Source organism: Camelus bactrianus, chromosome X (assembly GCF_048773025.1).
Source record: "Camelus bactrianus isolate YW-2024 breed Bactrian camel chromosome X, ASM4877302v1, whole genome shotgun sequence".
NCBI classification, from domain to species: domain Eukaryota; kingdom Metazoa; phylum Chordata; class Mammalia; order Artiodactyla; family Camelidae; genus Camelus; species Camelus bactrianus.
This window is the reverse complement of record NC_133575.1, coordinates 65,249,509-65,267,825: the sequence shown is the minus strand read 5'-3', so window position 1 is coordinate 65,267,825 and position 18,317 is coordinate 65,249,509. Positions and strand designations below refer to the sequence as shown.

Below are 18,317 nucleotides of genomic sequence, written 5' to 3'. Positions count from 1 at the left end.
AAGTGAGCAAATGCTATTGGATAAATGGCACTGATAGACTTGCTCAATTCAGGGTTGCCACAAACCTTCAATTTGTAAAAAATGCAGTACCTACAAAATACAATAAAGTGAAGCACAATAAAGTAAGATATCCCTGTACTAGACTAAAAATTTTTAGGTATGTTTTACCTTGTACACTCTGCATACTTTAAGATATTCCTTTACATAACAAACAGTATATGGTGCAACAGTAAATTTCTATAAAATTAAGTTATAATCATTCACCTTTCTGGGTAGTGGCTAGGACTAGAATCTACAATTTAGAACACCTGTCAAAAAAGATCTATGTCAAATCTTTACCAGTAATAATCAGATACAGTTCCTGTAGCTCTCTATGTAAAACAAATAAAGCCAGACTGTGTAAGTTAAATTTGTCTTCTTACAGTTTGGCACTCGCCATGTGCTAATTTGGCAATAATTCTCACCTACTTTATAAGGTTTCATGTCCCTCTCTGTTTTATTAATTTCCCCTTCACTATCATCTGTCACCGAACAGATATTTGGTTGGTCTTTTTTCCTTTTTTACTTCTTTCTCTTTTCACTATACAATTCCAAAGTTTTACTTCAGCAAAACTTAAAAAAAAAGGTAGGAAGAGAGACAAATGTTATTCTTTTGAGGTACAGCCATTTATGAGTCAAATTCTAACAATAGATAATTTTTAAACATATAACAAGGGTTTTCAAGAAAGTGAGAACAGCTTTCCTTCTAGACCATTTATTAGACTATCAATTTCAACCATTTATTCACTTTTACCATTACTATGTAAAGTGTTGAAGTATCAGCAAGCTCTAATAATTAAAAAGGGGCTGTATCTCTGCATACAAATTTTGTATGTATCACTAGTACTGTAACTTGAGCTACGAGGCATTTAATACTTATCAAATAACATTATTTTTACCAGTCCCCAAAGTATTTTACCAGTCTAACTTTTCTCCAGGAGGCACACAAAAGTAAAATAATACTAAGAATAAATAAATGAATTAATAAAACATATCTTCAATAAATATTCAGCATCTATTGTATTCTAGTTAATGAATTAAAACAGAAAAATACAAGAGACATTGTCAGTGTCTTACAGGAGTTCACAGCCCTGGGGGTGGGAATGGATAAAACATGCTCCCATACATATAAGATAAAAGTAATTAGGTCCCTTATAGCCACTTTCTGGAAGATTTAATGAGTAGCCAGTTACAAATTGTCTTCACCACTTAAAATATTTAATATGAATCAGGAATCATGCAATACCTAATGACAGTGAAGTTTAAAGAAGCTATTATGGAAGACAAAAGGAGGGAGCAGGCAGAAATTGCTACAGCTTGTATAGGTCTTCAGGGTTGATAAAGCCATGAAGCCAGCCTCCTCTTCTCCCTTTTCTATCTTCACCACTACCCCAACTACCACTCTTGCTTTTCCTTTAGTTCTCAGATTGCCCATTCTCCTCAAGGCACTCTAGTCCAGGCCGGGGCATGACAGCGGATAAGTGTTCTTTGTTGTTACCATACATTTGAGCACTTCCTATCTTCCTTTGTTGCAACCTATTATTTCACCCGTATGTTTTTGCCTCATTAAGTAAGTTATAAGATCTCTGAAAGCAAGAACTTTGTTTTAAAATTCTTTAATCGCTCATAAAAATGAGAACAGCACTAAGCATATAGGAGCTCATAAACGCTTGTGTTTTTTTAAATTAAAATGTATTTCAGGGAGGATGAAAAAAGATCGACTAAAATCCATTCTAACCTGAGAGACCCTCACCCAATGTAACTGTCTATACTCTAGCCCCAATAGGCTCCTAATGCAGAAGTCAGAAATGAAGCTAAGTGAGAATATCATAGTACATCTTTGTGAAAAGTAACTGATTTAGCTATACCTAAAGGTTTCTCCATAAATTAACAACCAATCAAAACCAAGTATTCTGTTTCCATAGGCTTCTGTAATAAAAAGTTAGGGGTAATGTCTTCATGATAGCTTCATAATAATTTTAAAATTTATGAAAGACATAGAAATTAAATCTTCCTTTGCAAGAGAGAAATGAAAAATTTTGTACTTTATCACAAAACAAAATAATTCAAATGGGCTGTGCAAAGAATGTTTCTCTTTAGTCTCATTCCAGCATATAAAAAATCAAGTAGATGATGACTTTATTCAATATTTTGGCTACAATTCTTACAACAGTCTCTCTTTTGCCTTTTAACTGTAATTTCACACTGGTATTTGATATGATTTGATATTTAGGTAACAGTTATAAAATTACCAGCCTTCATGCACTATTTGTTGTTTCACATCTTAGAGCTGTCACTCCAAGAGTACAAAAATGACAAGTAAGTCTTTTAATAGAATACTATGACTTTTAGTCTTAAAAAAGTGATTACAAAAAAGTTTTAAGCAAGAAAGAGCAGCTGAATGTGAATATACTTAACACTACTGAACTGTACATTTTAAAATGATTAAGTTAGTAAATTTTACATTATGTATTTTTCCACAGTAATTTTTTAAATTGGATGAGCTTTGTGCAGAATTGTTTTTGTCAGTGACCCTTTAAAAGTAGAAGAGATTCTGACCCGTTGAGATGACTTATGCTCCTGTGTGAAAAATTCAACTATGTAATCACCCACACATCTTTTCATCTTTATGGGCATCAGTTTCCTCACCTGAAAAATGAGGGGAGTGGATTAAATTATCTCTAAGTTTCCTTCTAACTGTAGGCTTGTTCTAATTTTGTACTTCTGTTTTTTTAATTTTGAAGAAGAGTAAATGGGGACTGCATTTCACTCTGAAAAGTGAAAAAGACAAGCACCAGGTATCTGTAGATAACTAAAATCATAAAATGCTCTGAATGTATGGTCACTATTCTAACACATTAAAGCAATAAATGCAGCAATTAATGTTTTACATGTAAATCATTTTCCAAGTTTGAGAAGAGTGAGGGAATGAGAATTTTTGTGGTTCTACACTAGTGAAGTTTTAATCTATAAGTGGATTTAGTCTTTGGATCACTATAAAATATATTTTGTTTTGTACTTACTCAAACCTAATTTTAACCAGATAGATATTATATCTTAACTTGAGAGGGGGAAAAGAGCTTATCACAAAAGTTTAAGTCAAAAAAAAAAAAGTTTAAGCCTAATGCTTCCTCCCTCCAAAAAATGTCAGTGGTTGCATTGGGTTGTAATGCTTAGATAATTCATAAGCAATTCAATCAACTAATTTTTTATATGCACTGGTGAAGTAAAAGATTTGCCTAATAAAATAAGTTATAATAATTCCAATGTTTTTCAGTGTATGGAGAAAAGAAAGCTGCCATGGCTTAGAGAGAAATGACCTTCATAATGCAGAGAGAAGCCACTTTACACTGGCGAAAGACCACCATTATGTGATACTCTAACTGAATATAGACCTGGCCTCATTGCCCTAAAAGGAACAGGACCAAGCTGCTCCAGGATTAAAGCTAAGACTTTCCCTTCTTTATAGGGGATTTCTCATGGTGCTTTTCAAATGCTATAACAATACATATGAGGAAAAAAAACCTGGAAGGATATCCAACAAAATATTGCTTATGGTTATGTTTGTATGTTTTGTTATAAAATTTATTTTAAGTTTCTGTCAACTTTCTGAATATTTTACAATGAACATGCATAATTTCTAAGAAAAAATTGAAACTGTTTTCCAAAGTGACATAGTGTAACTCATACACAGCTGGTAGCACTATAGGTTATCAGTTCCATGGGTATTTGGCATAAAGAGAAAATCTGAGGCAGAAATGAGCTAAGATCCCTTCTCATTACATTTAATAGAGTCTAATGTTCACATATTTTTAAGGATGAAGAGAAAATAGAAAATAATAATAAAATGTACCATGTATTGAGCTCTTATCATGGGTCAGGTACTGTGTTAAGCCCTTTACATCTCATTTTTAATACAACACAGTCATATAGCTAGTAAGTAGTAGAGCTGGGATTTAAACCCAGATCTGTTTAATTTCAAATCCTTTGATCTTAATCACTATCCTATGCTATGAACTTTCTTCCATTTCTACCTCACTTAAAAAAATTGACCCTCATCACACTTAAAGTACTTAATTATAATGAATAATAAGCTATTTTCTCAAATATAAAAATATGAACATGTTTGTTCTACAATGACTATTTCATTTATTAAAATATATTCTGCAATCCCCTCACTGCAACAACTCTAGACTTCATTTACCAAATAATAGTTGGTATTCCTGGGACTTGATTTCAAGAATAAAAAATAAATAAATAAAACACAAACTAAAAGAATGCAAACACAACAACTAATGAATGATCATTCATCTGTAACACAAAACCATATATGGTTCTCAGCTGTATTCCACATTTCTAAGGAATTAGATATGAGCAGTCTATAAATTATGCACCTATGAGATACATCTCAAAAGCCTATATTTAGTACTTTAAAGTATTAATGTTATGAATTATGGTTGCATTTCCAGACCATCACACAAAATCTATTTAACCCAGAACATAGCTAAGAAGTAGTAGCAGATTAAACTATATATCCTTGGAGCTGGAGTTCCTGCAGTGCTGGAGGTAGAAGTTTTTCCTTTGGTTTTATTGGATGAGAGACTAGCCTAGAACAAAATTTTAAAATCAGATATTTCTAAGGTAACAGCGAACTATAGCTCCTCCAGCTGTATCATTTTTCTCTTTATATCAAACAAACCCAAGGTCAATTTATAAACACAAAATGTCTATTAATGTTTTCCCTTTGATGACACTTGAATAATTGTTCTTGAAACTTAAAGATAGATGTGGTTAGTCTAATAGATTTGCTTTCAACTAATTTGTAATCCCCATACAGCAATCCAGAAGGCCAAAATCACCCAAAAACATTCTTTTAAAAAATTAAACTTTTTCTTCTCTATGGCATTTCGGCAATGGATCTCTCAAACACTAAAGCATCAACCACCTAAGTCAAGACAAATGAAAGTTACAAAATTGCAAATTATCTTTGAGTGCTACTTTTTATGGAAAATATTTTTCCAGAAAATACTCATAATCTAGTGAGTTCCTCTAGAGATTTATAACCAAAAAAAAAGTTTTGTACAAGATCAAATGTTCCCACTCAAAGTATTCCCCTCCAACTAATCTCCAGTTGCTCAAATTATGCTAATTCTTCAAAGACCTGAATCACTTCTTCATGAAGCCTGTATCACTCATAGAAATTTATTTGCAACTCTAGCTTAATTCTTGTCACATCTGCCTAGCATCATAGTTACTCACATAGATGTTTCTCCCTCACAAATATTAGCTAATATTCATTGAGCACTTCCTGTATGTCAGGCACTATGCTTATTACTTTACATATATTATCTTGTTTAATTCTCATGGCAATTGCAAAATAAATAGTTAGGCACTATTAATTCTGTCCATCTTACAGGAAAGAAACCTAGGTTTAGAAAGATTAAATAACTTGCCTAAGGTTATGCTCCTGGCAGCCACATCTGACTGCAAACCCCAGTGTCTTAAAAACTGCACTATAATTCCCCCACCTACCACCCATTCACCCCACTGAATTTATAGAGGTTTATCCATCTTTGTGTAGCTACCTCTTGATATGGTGACTCATACATTTTTAAATGCTTAATAGAAGTGTCAAATGGCTATTTCCGAGGCTTACTTTGACCTAGATCAGTGCTTCTCAAACAATCTGTGATTAAAAATCAGTTTCTGTCAATGACAATAAAAATGAATTACTAGAAAAATGAAGTTTAAAAAAGACCTATAAAATACAAGTCATAATTTATTATTATATTTAAAAGTTGGTTTAAGACTATAAAAGTTTCCAATCTCTATACTAACCAACAGTTCATGGACCAGCAGAAGTCGATAAACCACACTTTGAATATTATAGGCCTATATTACTATGAAGCATTTCACAATGTCGAAACATATTCTATTAGGCCATTTTAGTCCTTTTGTGTAGAAGTCACAGCAATGCATAAACTCTTTGAGGTCATGCATGGAAGAAAATGTAATACTTGAATAAGATTTAAAACTAAAAATAAAAATTATAGCTTATTTCTAAGTCCTTTCTTAATAGAATTGGCCTTGATTTTTATGTGCTATCTTGATTTGTTTCATGTTTTTTTCTTGATGAATTCAATAAGATTTCTCAGCGTCTTTAAGACTAGACTCTAAACTTTAATTAAAGTTTCAAGTATTGATTGCCATATGAGTAAGAGTTTCCTAGTAATTAAATTCTAGAATAAAAGATCATGTCTGTCATTGACTCATTACAGATCTTTAGGGAATTCATTTTACCTCTTCCTTAAGTATAACATGCTTAAGAAAGTCATTTTCTCACTTCCTGAATCCATTTCTCTATAGGGAAGGTTATATGTGAGTCATAAAAATATGATCAATACAAGAACTTTCTTTTACAGAAGTGGTCTCATGATGTCTTATCTAAAATTTCCCTAGTCATTTATGCATTCATTTGTACATTCATTCAAAAAGTAACAATCAAGTGCTGTACACCAGAAATTGACACAACATTGTAAACTGACTATACTTCAATAAAATATATATAATATTGCAAAAAAAGTAACAATCGAGTCCCTACTGTGTGCAAGTCTCGGTACAGATTTTGCTTCTCATATCATTCTTAACAAAAAGTACTGGTTCTTTCCTGAGAACATTGTTGGCATTGTAATTTCAAAACTGAGCAAGCTGGGTAGGCCAGAGAAGTTTTGCTGAAGACATATCCAACAAAACTTATTTTATCCTGGTTTTAGAAATTTTGAATTAAAACAGTGAAGTTGGTAAGCAGGGACATCTTTGTGATTCCCTATTTAATTGTTTGCTCTAATATCAGTAATTAAACATACAAGTATTACTTCAGTTACTCCATAAGACTAAGATGTATAGGCTTGATAAGTTGCAAAAGAAATAGAAAGAAAATATCATTTGAAATAAACTATGATTCTATTTGGTATCTTTCAGGAATAGTCTCAGACTAATAGTGTCAATCATGAAAATAAAATATGGACTGTAGTTAAAATATTTTATTTTATTTATGTACATATTTTGAGCTAGAACTTTGCTTTAAATTTAAGTTTAGAATTTAAAGTGTCCAACTAGGCTAGAAAATAAATAAAAGGTACTTATCTGGAATCTATAGATAATAAAGATCACAGCTGCCAACTAAAGCCATCTGTGTGTCAGTGAGAAAAAAGACAAACTCTTTCCAAAAGTGAAAGAGAACTATGCTTCACAAGCACATAGTTTTATCATTTGAACTAACAAAGGGGAACTTCTACTAGATTCCAACAGCTTTGAAAGTGCAGCAAAGTTATAATATAATATATATATTTCATTATATAGGGCATTTTTTTCCTATGATGATACTTTCTTGGATAAAGCATTATTATATTGCAAAACAGATGATTTATGAAATTACCAACTAGTACAGTTCAAACTCATTATAGAACTGGAAGCTTAAGCTAAAGTATTCTTAAATTCTAATGCCTTAGCTTTGTAGTTCACTTCAAATACACAAAAATAACTTTAGAATATATTTCTGGTACCACAAAAATAGTATCTGTCACTATATAGAATCATTTCTGAATCCTCATGTTCTGTAAGTGCCTCTTTTTACAAAATTTAGAAAGTTTTTTTAAATGACATAGTGAAGAAAATGGTTTGTAAAAAGAATATCCTTTGGTTATTTTAGCTATAATTAGAAGTTCATTTTTTATTAGAATGTAAAATAATTTTGTTCAAGCTCCTGAATAGAAATCACAAACAAGCTAATTTTACAAATAGTTTCTGTAGAGACCATAACCCTTTATCTAAGAATGATTGTAAGATGAGAAATGAACATAAGATGAGAACTGGCCTGCTACTTTCTGCAATGTAATTTTGATATAATACTATCTACAGAGTCAGCAAAGGGTACACTTTATTAATTGTATATGAAAATTATACCACAAGAATAGTTGTTCCTCTGTTTCTTCTGCCAAAACGTGGTATCAATCTGATATTTAATAACACTGCTTACTATTTTTTGAGATTCTCCAAAACAATATTAGGTAGTCATAGCCATCTGACCCAACCACAGTTAATTAAAACACCTTGTTCTCCTACCTATGCTCATAGGCAACAACAATAAACAGTTTTCTGAATGAAATACAGACGAATTTGAAGCTTGCAGAAGCAAACTCATCATTGTCAAGTTGTAAAAAAATGTACCAAAATATAATGGTGATAAAATATATATTATCAGACTTCTAAATAGAAGTCTAGCCTTGGACATTAATCTCAGAATTATTAACAATTGTTCATTTATAATACAAAGATATATAAATATAATTTAATTTTTGTCATAATAAAATTTAATCTTAAACTTAAATTTTATATTATAGCAATTGGTGCTGCTGATGGGTGCATTTTTTTTAACCAAAATATGTCCAAAGTAGGAGGCAATATAATAAAACTTATTATAAAATATCAGTAAATGTGTACTTATTGACTTCAGAAACAATGAATTATTGAAAAGGCACAAAAATGAGTTCTATAATGGATGCAATATACCACTGTTAAAAGCACTTATCATTAAGATTGGATGCCGTATGCTTTTAGGCTGAAAATAGTGTTCAATCTCACAATTCTACCAATAGATTTTTAATTACTTTTCACACAGTAAAGTCGCTTCCCCATTTCCCCCACAAAAAAACAAAAATCAACGATGACATTGACCATTTCTGAGAACCAGTAATCCTTCAGGTAGAACCTGATTTATACACAGCTCATTTCTTAAAAACTAACTAATGACTGACTGAGTTTAGGTGTTTTGTGTACATTTTTCAAATTATTGTAGAATAAAAGAAAATGAAAGGAAGAGAAATTTTTCCCAAAGTAACATTGTGACTCTGATTATATGTTTGTTTTGTATTTAACACAGTGATTCAATCAATGAATAACTACAGAATTACTACAATTTACTTTTTATATTTAAATAGCCAATCAGTTAATACATTATTTCATTTTATTAGCCACAATTATTCTGTGAAGCAGATATTATCTACCTCTAACAGCTAAAAAATAACTGAAGCTCAGACAGTTTTGGAGGAAGCTTTCTATCTCCATCACCAAAAAAAGTTAAATTTTTAATTATTCAAAAGTATTTTATATTTAAAATCTGTGACTTGACTGTTAGTTGAATTATCACTGTATTCACTTTAATTACAGGTTAAAATATCATCATTACCAAATCTGGTTTGGTCATTTAGGTGACCTAAGTATCAGTGTTCCACTTATTAATCCAAGGTTTTCAACCTAATTAATTTTCCAATACTACAATGTCTTAGAAAAGGATTCTCTCAAATATTTCAAATCATGCTTGTTCTTTTCTTTTTCAATTGCATTCAAAATAATTGTACTTTAGGTAAGACAAAATTTCACACATAAACACAAAGTTTATACTGGTATATTATATATAATTTTTAAAGGTTTTATACAAAAACTTTTAAATACAAAAATGCACCTACAGCCTTAGCCTAAGATAGTCTGAATTATTAATCATTTAATGATTTTGTTAAACTGTTTCTATAGAAATTAAGGGAAGATCTGTCTTCACTACCTTTGACAGTCAAAAGAAACAAGATTGTCAGATATAACCTGAAGGATACTTGTAATCCTAAACCAAAATAAAACATCTTAGAGTTATAAGAAAATTAAGAATCAGAACATTTTTAGAGAAAGCAAGTAGTTTTGACAATATTGTTTCCTTTGACCCATTCTTTCAATACTCAACACAGACATGGCAATACTCTCCACATTGCCAAGTTCTTTAAAAATCCAGGGTGTTCAAAAGAAGGAAGCCACCTAAAAGATACTAAATTAAAAACTTTGGAAAATGCTCTAGATTAGGAAAATTAAATTTAAATTGCCATATCCAATTCATTTGTTGGCCTTTTTTTTTTAACATGTCTTTCATTAATAGGTAACATGAACAATGAAAATCAAAGACAATTTAAAGCACAAACTACATCTTCCAAAAAATTAAAATGCAATCACCCAGGCCCTTGCTTTTAGTCTAAAACATTTTATTTAAAACAGACTAATATCAACCACTATACGGTGACATTTATCATTTACAGTAAATCCTTTTAGAAATTAGAGTAACAAAGTCAAACGGCATTACTTCTGTAGAAGTTAAAAATCAACCCTTTCTAAAAGTCCAGGACCAGATGGCTTAACCACAAAATTCTACCAAACATACAAAGAAGAACTCATACTAGTCCTTCTCAAACTCTTCCAGAAGATTGCAAAGGAGGGAATACTCCCATACTCATTCTATGAAGCCACCATCACCCTGATACCAAAACGAGACAAAGACACTACCAAAGGAGAGAATTATAGACCAATATCACTGATGAACATAGATGCAAAAATCCTTACCAAAATATTAGCAAATAGAATCCAACAGCACATAAAAAAGATTATACATTATGATCAAGTGGGGTTCATCCCAGGAACACAAGGCTTGTTCAACATATGCAAATCAATCAATGTAATATATTACATCAACAAAAGAAAGGAAAAAAACTGCATGATCATCTCAATAGATTCAGAAAAAGCATTTGATAAAATTCAACACACATTTATGATAAAAACTCTCACCAAAGTTGGTAAAGAGGGAACATATCTCAACATAATAAAAGCTACATATGACAAACCTACAGCCAGCATAGTATTCAATGGTGAAAAACTCAAAAGCTTCCCACTAAAATCTGGGGCAAGACAAGGCTGTCCACTATCTCCACTCATATTCATCATAGTCCTGGAAGTCCTAGCCACAGCAAACAGGCAAGAGAGAGAAATAAAAGGGATCCAAATTGGAAAAGAAGAGGTAAAAGTGTCATTATATGCTGATGACATGTTACTATATATAGAAAACCCTAAAAGGTCCACACAAAAACTACTAGAGCTGATCGAAGAATTCAGCAAGGTAGCAGGTTACAAAATTAACATTCAAAAATCAGTTGAATTTTTTACACTAATGATGAATCAACAGAAAAAGAAAGTAAAGAAACAATCCCCTTTAAAATAGCACCGAAAATAATAAAATACCTAGGAATAAATCTAACCAAGGAGGTGAAAGACTTATACATGGAGAACTATAAAACATTGATTAAGGAAATTAAAGAAGACATTAAAAAATGGAAAGATATCCCATGCTCCTGGATTGGAAGAATCAATATTGTTAAAATGGTCATACTGCCCAAGGCAATCTACAAATTTTATGTAATCCCTATCAAATTAACTAGGACATATTTCACGAAACTACAACAATCGATAGTAAAATTTATATGGAACCACAAAAGACCTAGAACTGCCGAAGCAGTACTGAAGAAAAAGAGAGAGGCTTGAGGAATAACTCTCCCAGACTTCAGACAATACTATAGAGCTACATGGTATTGGTATAAACACAGACATATGGAACAATGGAACAGAATAGAGAGTCCAGAAATGAACCCCACAACCTTTTGGTCAACTAATCTTCAACAAAGGAGGCAAGAATATACAATGGAATAAAGACAGTCCCTTCAGAAAATGGTGTTGGGATAACTGTACAGCAGCATGTAAATCAATGAAGCTAGAATACTCCCTCACACCATACACAAAAATAAACTGAAAATGGAACAAAGACTTAAACATAAGATACAATAAACCTCGTAGAAGAAAATATAGGCAAAACATTATCTCACATACATCTCAGAAATGTTCGCCTAGGGCAGTCTACGAAAACAATAGAAATAAAAGCAAGAATATACAAATGGGACCTAATGAAACTTACAAGCTTCTGCACAGCAAAGGAAACCATAAGTAAAACAAAACAACAACCTATGGAATGGGAGAAAAGTTTTCCAAATGATGAAACTGACAAAGGCTTGATCTGCAGAATATATAATCAGCTCACATGACTTAATAAGAAAAAAACAAACAACCCAATCCAAAAATGGACAGAAGACCAAAACAAGCAATTCTCCAAGGAAGAAATACAAATGACCAATAGGCACATGAAAAAATGCTCAATATCACTAATTTTCAGAGAAATGCACATCAAAACTACAATGAGGTATCACCTCACACCAGTCAGAATGGCCATCTTTCAAGAGTCCACTAATGACAAATGCTGGAGAGGCTGTGGAGAAAAGGGAACCCTCCTACACTGCTGGTGGGAATGCAGTTTGGTGCAGCCACTGTGGAATACAGTATGGAGATTCCTCAAAAGACTAGGAATAGACTTACCATATGACCCAGTTATCCCGCTCCTGGGCATATATTCAGAAGGAACCCTACTTCAAAAATACACCTGCACCCCAATATACATAGCAGCACTGTTTACAATAGCCAAGACATGGAAACAGCCTAAATGTCCATCACCAGATGACTGGATAAAGAAGTGGTATATTTATACGATGGAATATAATTCAGCCATAAAAACGACAACATAACGCCATTTGCAGCAACATGGATGTCCCTGGAGAATGTCATTCTTAGTGAAGTAAAGCAGAAAGAGAAAGAAAAATACCATATGAGATCGCTCATATGTGGAATTAAAAAAAAAAAAAGAATATTAGTACAAAACAGAAACAGACTCATAGACATAGATTTCAAACTTGTGGTTGCCAAGGGGTGGGGGGTGGGAAGGGACAGACTGGGATTTCAAAATTTGTAAATACTGACACTTATATGCCAAATAGATGAACAAGATTATACTGTATAGCACAGGGAAATATATAAGATCTTGTGGTAGCCCACAGTGAAAAAAAATGTGACAATGAATATATGTATGTTCATGTATAACTGAAAAATTATGCTCTACACTGGAATTTGACACAACATTGTAAAATGACTATAACTCAATAAAAATGTTTTTAAAAAATCAACCTTTTCTTTTTTATTTTTAAGTTTTTGGAAAACATGCAACATTTGAAAAAATGCATTCCATTACTTTTAAAAACACAAAATGGGATGATCTGTTTACACCCTAGTACAAAAGTGTTTAGATGTTAATATTCACCATATGGTTATTTAGTGTTACAAGCTTATTATTAGATATGAGGTATTATCATCACTGGTTAAATATCAGTGGTGGATAAAAGAAAAACATAACATGCCCTATGATTTACAAAATAAGTTATAATATTACTTAACTGCCATGACAGAAAGTTCATCTATAGAAGGGTTAATGCCAAGTTTATTTATATGGTGTCATTTAATTACCACTATAATATGACTAGGATCAGATACTATTAGGGGAATGATTTTCCCTATGCCATGCCAAATTCTCACCACTTTTGTTATGCAATAAAGTCATACTGTCCCGTACCCTCAATATAGGCAAGTTAGTTGGGATATAGCCATTTAATCTCTACTGGAAGCGCAAGAACTTGACCACAATAATATGCAGTGCTATGACTAAGTGCCTATTAGAGGCAACAGGAAATCCTAGAACATAAAGGGAGGGTCCTCCTCCCATATCTAGGAAATGCAATTTCTTAGACTTCTAGTGGAAAATCAGACTCAATTCCTATGAGAAATTGTATAAATTAAAGACTTGTCCAGATACTTACGCCACAATCCCTGAGAGATGGAACATTTCAGCTGTCAGGTAGGAGAGATAACTATATAAAAAAACAAAAAGAGGTTCAATGACCCGGATGGTCTTGGTAAAGCGCGTGGTAAAGGCAGCAACCATGCCAAACAGGAGGCCAATGAAAATGCCTCCTATTCCAACCAAGAAAAACTTTCCTATCCCAGCCAAAATATCCAAAGGTTTGATAGATGGCATTTCACAGAAAGATTTGAACAGCTTATAGAGCACCTGCATAAAAAAAAAAAAGATTAGAATGAATTTATCATTCAGAAGAGTCTCAAATTATGCCCCATGTAGCCTTCTAATTTGAGGTTTTTCAACTTTGAAGTCCTTCAATTTCCCATTTCCTTCCCAAAATGAGTTCCTAGAAAGCTTCCCTTTATTAACAGATATTTCTGTAGATAATGTCAAATTATGGATTATTATGTTTGAAAATTGTCTGATGGACTGTGAATATATCCTTCATGGCTAAAATATTCTTATCTGCCATGACTAGGAAGGTTTACCCAAGTTTCCATTTAATAAACTGATAGAAGATTAATACAGTATAAAGGAAGCACTGTTATTTTTGAAAACATATTAATGGCCAGTAAATCACAGTCTCTGTTCATAAACTTATTTCTAAGACTAAATTGCTCAATTATCGTCTAAACCAGAATTCAGTTCTTATTTAAATTTCAAGGGTGATCATAAAGGAACCTATTTAATTACCTAGAAAGCTCATGCCTGGGATACTTACGACAGTAACAGCATCATTAAGGAGGGATTCTCCAAACACCAAAATATGAAGCTTTTCATTCACATGAATTTCTTCAAATACAGAGAGTACAGCCACAGGATCTACTGCAGCAATCAAACTACCAAACCAAAGGTTATGGAGCAATGGCACATCTTGAAGGTTGAAGTACTTCACCTGACATATGCCATAGAGGGAAAGGCCTATCCCAAATGCATTCCAGATGGTTCCAACTACAGCGTACAACAGAATTGTCCCTATGTTTTCAAAAAATGGCCGACTGGGCATAAAATACCCTGCATCAAGGACTATTGGTGGAAGTAAATACAAGAAAAATATATCACTGTTCATAACTGGTGGGGATTTGTCATTTAAACTGTAAATTAGTCCTCCCATGATGAGACCTACAAATATCAAGAGGCAGCTTTCAGGTACAACTGTGGGTATCTTATTATAGAGGTGAAATCCTAGAAAAGAAAAAAAGATAGAGTATTATAACATCTTCATTATCAGTCATCTCTGTATGTCAGCCGTTCGAGTCTATGATTCCAGAAAATAGCTTCTCAGTCATTTAACATTTAAATAATAACTTAATAAAGATGAATATGCATGAGTGGAGGCATTTTTCTTTATAATGGAAAAATATTTACTAATTGAATGAAACTATTCACCGTAAACAACAATAAGATTATTTATGTGCCCACTGAATCATTTTCAAATGTGAGAACATATTCTAAAATGGAAACCATGCATTTATCATCTGGCAATATTCTTCTGCTCTTCTCATGATCATAATGATACACATCAGACACTTTAAGAATATAGAAATCAGAAACATAATTTAAACATCTGCTTTGAATAATAAGAGTTGAAAAGGGCTTTAGTAATCGTAACTAATTCTTCATTGATAAGGGATCATGATTATTTATAAGGAAATTGAGACCAAAGAAACAAAGTAACTTTTCATGGCTATATGTTAAGTATGTGGCAGTTGGGAAGACAACCCAGCCGGGCCTCCTGACTTTTAGCTCAATGTTCCTATAATTACCTCAAACTGTCACTTGGTCTGATTGACAAATGTGGGCTTACATTAATGCATACAACTGAATCATCAAAATAAAATTCCAATCATAAAATTTATTTTTTTCTCATAGAATTATATGAGTCTTTCATCCCATGAAGGGAAATGCACCAATTCTAAAAACCCACATGGCAGCAGTCCTCTGTTTTATCCCGTATTCTTTTACTTTTGCCTACATTATGTCACATCATCATGCCCTAGCTTACATAATGCCTATAGATAGTGACTCTAATTATCATCAATACTCTCTGCTTTAGAAAGGACCTTAATAATCTTTCAAGCTAATCAATCCTCTTCCTCTCTACCCCAGCCCCCACCAGTACACTGCTGAGATCCCTTTCTAATATACTTGTTAATTAATTTGACTATAACTTTCTCAAGGATTGAGGCTAGTTTTTTACATTAATCCCCTAGCACATTGCTAGCACAAAGAAATAGCTCAATAGATACTTATCAAATAAATAATAAATACATTTTTAGAAAAGAAAGTCAGCTGGCTTCTAAGCTAGACTTTATTTTTTAATAGTTTCAAAAGTGCCTTCACATATGTTCTTGTATTTGATTCTCTCATCACACCAACACAGTGATGTAAATACTGTTATTCCTATATTTGAAATGATAAATATGAGGCCAAAGAATCACTTCACTCCTCTAACACATACTTATTGACCGCTTATTTGCAGGCACTGACTTCTAAACTTGAGCAAATATTAAACAGCTCAAAGCAATCTTATCTTTTCATTAAACCATGCTGCTTCCCTCTTTATCCTCTATACAGCCATTTATTTCCTCTAGGCCTTGAAATAATTTGAAAACTCCTCATAGGAAAAATGGGGTCTTATCTCTGTAGCCCATGGGCCCAATATAATGCTCCATACATGAAATGTGCTCAAAAAATATTTTCTGAATGAATGAATGAATGAAAGCTAACAAGGAAGTTTTTTTGTTTGTTTGTTTTTAAACTTACATTCTCTTACTAAGGTTATGGTAAAAAAAAATTATCTGTCAGTGATGGCTCAATGAAGTCCTACTTAAACAAATGGCAACAGATGACCTATTGGGAAGATTCTTTGCCCTATGATCCAGAAGTTAACATTTAATTAGACTATTTATTAAATCAACATATCTAGTACTGCAAAAAATAGTTTAAAGAAACTCTTAACTATATAGAAGTGCTAGTTATTATCATCCAAGACAGAATATATCTCTAATCAAAGAGGTATGAGACTAGCATTCTAAGCTCTGGTTTGTGAACTTCACAAAGCATCTTCTCTCCCTGGGCCTCAGATTTCCTATCTATAAAATGAAAGGGTTGGATAAAAATGGACTCTAATGGTTTATCAAGCTCTGATAATCTATCATGCTATAAATCTGTGGATTTTGTGTATCATCGTTAAATATTACATTTCATAAATGGTAATGCTTTGGTATCTATAAAGTCACTTAAATAAAACTTTGAAATGCTGAACATGATTTATTTTAGAATAAATTCATTTTAAAATAACAAAATTCTACAGCTTGTTTCATGTTTTCCTGGCATTGTTCTCAGTTGTGAACCTACAAATAAATGGTAACTCAATCATGAATACTTAGAACTCTTAAAGGTTCTCATAATTTTAATATCACCATAGCAAAGGTTTGATAAATTATTAAAGAACATAGGAGGAATAACTGAGAATAAATCTCCTTAGGAGAACCATAACACTAGTAATTCAGGGTGTTCACAAAGGTGAAATAAAGCACAATGGCTCTTCTTTTCTTGCTGGATTTATTCTTAGTTTGTGTTTCCCCTTCAATTCTGAGTGGTGGCCAAAAGACCTACCTTTTAACAAATAGGAAATAAGTTTGTCCCATTTTTTGCACTACCTGGCAACTATAACAAGGATCCTGTGAGGAAAAACAAGTCATCTAAAGACTTAGATTAGTCAGAATCAATCAAGATTTCTCTGTTCTCTCTTTTAAAGTTATGCCTTGTCTACTTAACCCTTGAACAGCTGGGACCCTCTCCAGTCTAAGTTCCTGTGCTCAGTCTATTCTTGTCTCCTTCTGCTGGGAGACCACCAATATTTGAACATAATCCCTGCAAGAGGGTTGGCGCTATGAAGAGAAAGGTCCTTTTAGCAGAGATCAGGTGGCAAATATTATAGTTTGCTTTTCTTGGGTTTATTAAGAAAAGGGTGCCTATCTTTACATCTGGAAAAGCCCTGAAAGTTCCCCCTGTTAGGCAACTCCCTGGGAAAGCCTTGGGAAATTCCTCACTTACCTATCTTTGCCAGAGATGCTAACATAATCCAGAGTGTGATCTCAAAAGGAACCTGCACATGCTGGTAATCCAGAGAGAAAAGGAGTGTGTGAGCAGACACCTCTGAGCCATTATCCTGTGTTCTTTTGGGTCGCCAGCTGCCATTGTCTGCTCTCAGGTCCCAGTAGTGCAGTATGCTATCACCAGAGGTTCCCAGAAGCTGGGAGCAGAGCTGCCCCAGCAGCAGAGGTAACAGGAGCCCCAGCCTGAGGGCCATCATCAGCTTTGCCAGCTGTGCTTGCTAAAGTACTTAATCTCTTCCCCAGCTGCATCTGCTCACAAATGCAGTTTGCTGTCCTTGACCCTTAGTCCTGCTGGCTAGCATTTAATGCATCAGTGAAATTTCCAGCAGCCCCCTGGAGTCCCAAAAGAGAAATGCTGGACTGTTATGCCCTGGAATGAAATTAGAGCCAGCCCAAGCCAGCAAAGGGAGGAAGCTGGGACAAATTCATTGATTGACATAGAAAGGGATTTTTACCCCGAGTCCTAACTCTCAAAGGAAGAAAACCATTGG

At 33.1% G+C, this 18,317-nt stretch overlaps 1 protein-coding gene across 1 annotated transcript in view; it reads right to left on the bottom strand.

The window, feature by feature from the left end:
• Positions 1-18,020, bottom strand: part of LOC105064758 (sodium/hydrogen exchanger 2-like) — a 58,231-nt gene extending 40,211 nt beyond the window's left edge. The window contains exons 1-3 of the mRNA XM_010949757.2: positions 17,765-18,020; positions 14,424-14,887; positions 13,662-13,912 (exon numbers count right to left, since the gene is read on the bottom strand). Coding sequence (XP_010948059.2) covers positions 13,662-13,912; positions 14,424-14,887; positions 17,765-18,020 — 971 coding nt within the window. The remainder of the gene's footprint in view (positions 1-13,661; positions 13,913-14,423; positions 14,888-17,764) is intronic.
• Positions 18,021-18,317: the final 297 nt, after the last annotated feature.